The 2,998-nt window shown below is 49.3% G+C and overlaps 1 protein-coding gene across 1 annotated transcript; it reads left to right on the top strand.

Moving 5' to 3' along the window:
• Positions 1–50: 50 nt before the first annotated feature.
• Positions 51–2,750, top strand: TEOVI_000573700 (protein kinase, putative; the record flags this gene model as incomplete). The annotated part of the gene is made up of 1 exon (XM_067221105.1): positions 51–2,750. One exon carries the CDS (start codon positions 51–53, stop codon positions 2,748–2,750), a length of 2,700 nt encoding a protein of 899 aa, XP_067077206.1.
• Between the last annotated feature and the right edge of the window lie 248 nt (positions 2,751–2,998).

Genomic DNA, 2,998 nt, shown 5'->3' on the forward strand with positions numbered 1-2,998 from the left:
ATCAAGAAGGAAGAGCCAAGCAGAGAGTGCACGGCTTGACCGCGCTTGTCATGCCTGTCGTGAAGGGCGCGAAGGCAGCGACTGGGCGGCGTGTGACTGCAACCACCTCAACTAAAAAGACCCCCATCGCCGGTAGCGGAAATAAAGAAGTGACGAGGGAGGCACCCGCATCTAAAGGTGGGAAAACTGTTGGGGATTTGCCATCAGGAGTTGAGAATTCCCGTCAGGTGGCAGGAGCGGGAGTGAATTTAGCCAAAGCGCCATCGCCAGGTGGTGGTGAAGTGCCCGGCACCGGCCTCAAGAAAGGCGCTGCAGCAAGTCGGAAAAAGGGGACGGAAACGACTTTACGTCCGGGATTGCGACCCACAAACCACAAAACTTCAACTAAAGCATGTGAGGAGGCCAAAACGGGACGCGGCACCGATGATCCGTTAGCCCCACCAGAGCAGAAGAGGGAAATGAGGAATATCATCACCAATACTCCGAGCGAAGGCCGTGGAAGCGGCGCAGGATCTGAGCAAACGGTGGTGGGAAAAGACGGTTCAACTCAGCCAATCTCACGCTGCTCAACCATGGTCGAAGAATTGGATGGGACCTATACGGCAATAGAGCAGTTGCCTCCAATACCTCATGGGCGAGCAGGAGAAGCGGGTCCTGAGCCGACGAGTCATTTAGTTTCGGTAGGAAGCGGTAAAAATGAACGTACCAAAGGGTGTAGCGGAGTAGTGGCGTCATCTTCAGTGGTTTCAGCGGGATTAGTGGGGACAGGACCCCGTGGCAAGGGATCAAAGAATGATGCGTCAAAAAGTAAAAAAGTTCCGACTCTAAACTGTGCCGCCTCGGATAGTGATGATGATGATGATAACGATGACGATGATGATGAAGATGATGACGAAGAAGACGATGAGGAGGATGACGACGACGAGGAAGACGATGAGGAGGATGACGACGAAGAGGATGATGATGATGAGGATGATGACAATGAAGATGAAGAAGATGATGATGATGAGGAGGATGATTGTGATGATGATGGGGATGATGATTCAGACGTGTTTGATGGCGAGCACGGTCAAACTCACGGGAAAGCCAGAAATGCGAAGGCCGCAGAACTCAAGTGGATGAGGCGCCAGAAAGTTACCGTGAAGGTATCACGTGAAGGGGACCGTAATGTAAAAATTTTTTTCATTGGCCTATCTACGCGGTTCTCACAATTTCGGAGCAACATCAAGCGGCGGTTCGGCTATGAGAGAATGGGTGATTTTGATATTTATTGCATCAATGCTGCGGGTGATCACGTGGATATTGATGTTTCCAAAGACTTTAGGAATCTCGTCACGCAGTTCCTCAAGAGGTTAATGACAGAGGGAGGAAAAGAGGTCTGTGCAAGTCAAACGGTACCGAAGCCAACGTGCGCCTCTGGCCGAGGCAGTCCAAGTGCGGCAGCGAGTCCACTCTCACGCCGATTTGTGGCGAGTGAGGCACGGGCAGGTAGTGCAGCTCTAACACGCACACCCGTAATAGCGCATGAATTTCAAACGAGCGTAGAGGATGGTAGTTGTAGCAACACGACGGTGCTTCGCCTTTACGTGCGTGATTCGCACAAGATCCGGCAGCGGGAGGAGCAGCGTCGGTTGTTGGGATCTCAGATTGGTTTGCCGGATACACGCAAGCAACTCATGCCGGAGCAATCTGCAACAGAGATGCCCATGCAGGTAGAGAAGCGGGATGAGCAGGATGTCATGTCGCCTAATCCTTCTTCAAGTCATGTAAACACCGATTGTCTCACCTCCACTTTTGGTACCGTCTCGACTCAACTTAACAGAACGTCAAGTACGTTAAATCATACACTTGTAATTACTGAGGACTCAGAGCTGCAGTGGAGTAAGGTGGGTGTACTGGGTAAAGGATCCTTTGGTTGCGTGTACGAGGGTATTTCCAACGATGGTAAAATATTTGCTGTGAAGGTGCAGGATATACCATTTTCTGAAGACACGGCGGAGCTTGAAGGTGTTTTGCGCGAGATTAATCTGATGCGTTCCTTGAAGCACCCCAACATCGTGGCGTACTACGGATGCCAGACGAAAGTTCAGGAAAGTGGCGCGCGCTGCTTGGAGATATTCCTTGAGCATTGTCACGGTGGTAGCTTGACGCAGCTGCGACGGAAGTTTGAGCGAGCAAAGGAATCGTTTTCAATTTCCCTCGTGCGAACGTATACCAGACAGATACTTCAGGGTCTTTCCTATTTGCATAGTATGAAGGTTGTCCATCGCGATATTAAAAGCGACAACGTTCTTATTTCTTCCCAGGGTGAAGCAAAGCTCGCTGACTTTGGTTGTAGCAAGCGTATTGGCACAAGTGCCATGCAGGATTGTGGAAATACGGGTCCCGGTGGCCAAACATTTGTTGGAACCCCCTTTTTTATGGCACCAGAGGTTCTAAGTGGCAACGGCAATTACGGTGCCCCGGCAGATGTTTGGTCTGCGGGTTGTCTTGTGGTTGAGTTACTTGGACGCCAGCCATGGTCCATTAGCGCTAACGCCAATGCTTTTCAAGTCATGTACCAAATTTCAAAGAGTACTTCCATGCCGACGGGAGTGCCGAAGAAATGCCCCAAAATGCTGTACGATTTCTTTTCAAGGTGTTTTGAGCGTGATGTACCAAAGCGTGCCACGGCAGCGGAACTGTTGGAACATGAATGGATCAAATGTCCGGAGTCTCAGCTGGAGGAGGTGCCACCAGACGATGAGTGAGCAAAGGTGTACATGAACGGGTATATATATATATATATATATATATATATATTGTGCATGTTTTCCCTTTCCATTTTTTTTCTTTTTTTTTTTTTGCATTCAGCGTAGCTAAAATACAAGTAGATACAGCAGAGAAGCGTGTGTGTGTGTGTGTGTGTGTGTGTGCATGGGGAAGAGGAGCGAAAGTAAGTGCAGAAATGAGTGAGTTGTTGGATTTACTCCACGAATATATATATATATATATATAT

Source organism: Trypanosoma equiperdum (assembly GCF_001457755.1).
Source record: "Trypanosoma equiperdum strain OVI genome assembly, contig: ctg_1320, whole genome shotgun sequence".
Classification (NCBI taxonomy): domain Eukaryota; phylum Euglenozoa; class Kinetoplastea; order Trypanosomatida; family Trypanosomatidae; genus Trypanosoma; species Trypanosoma equiperdum.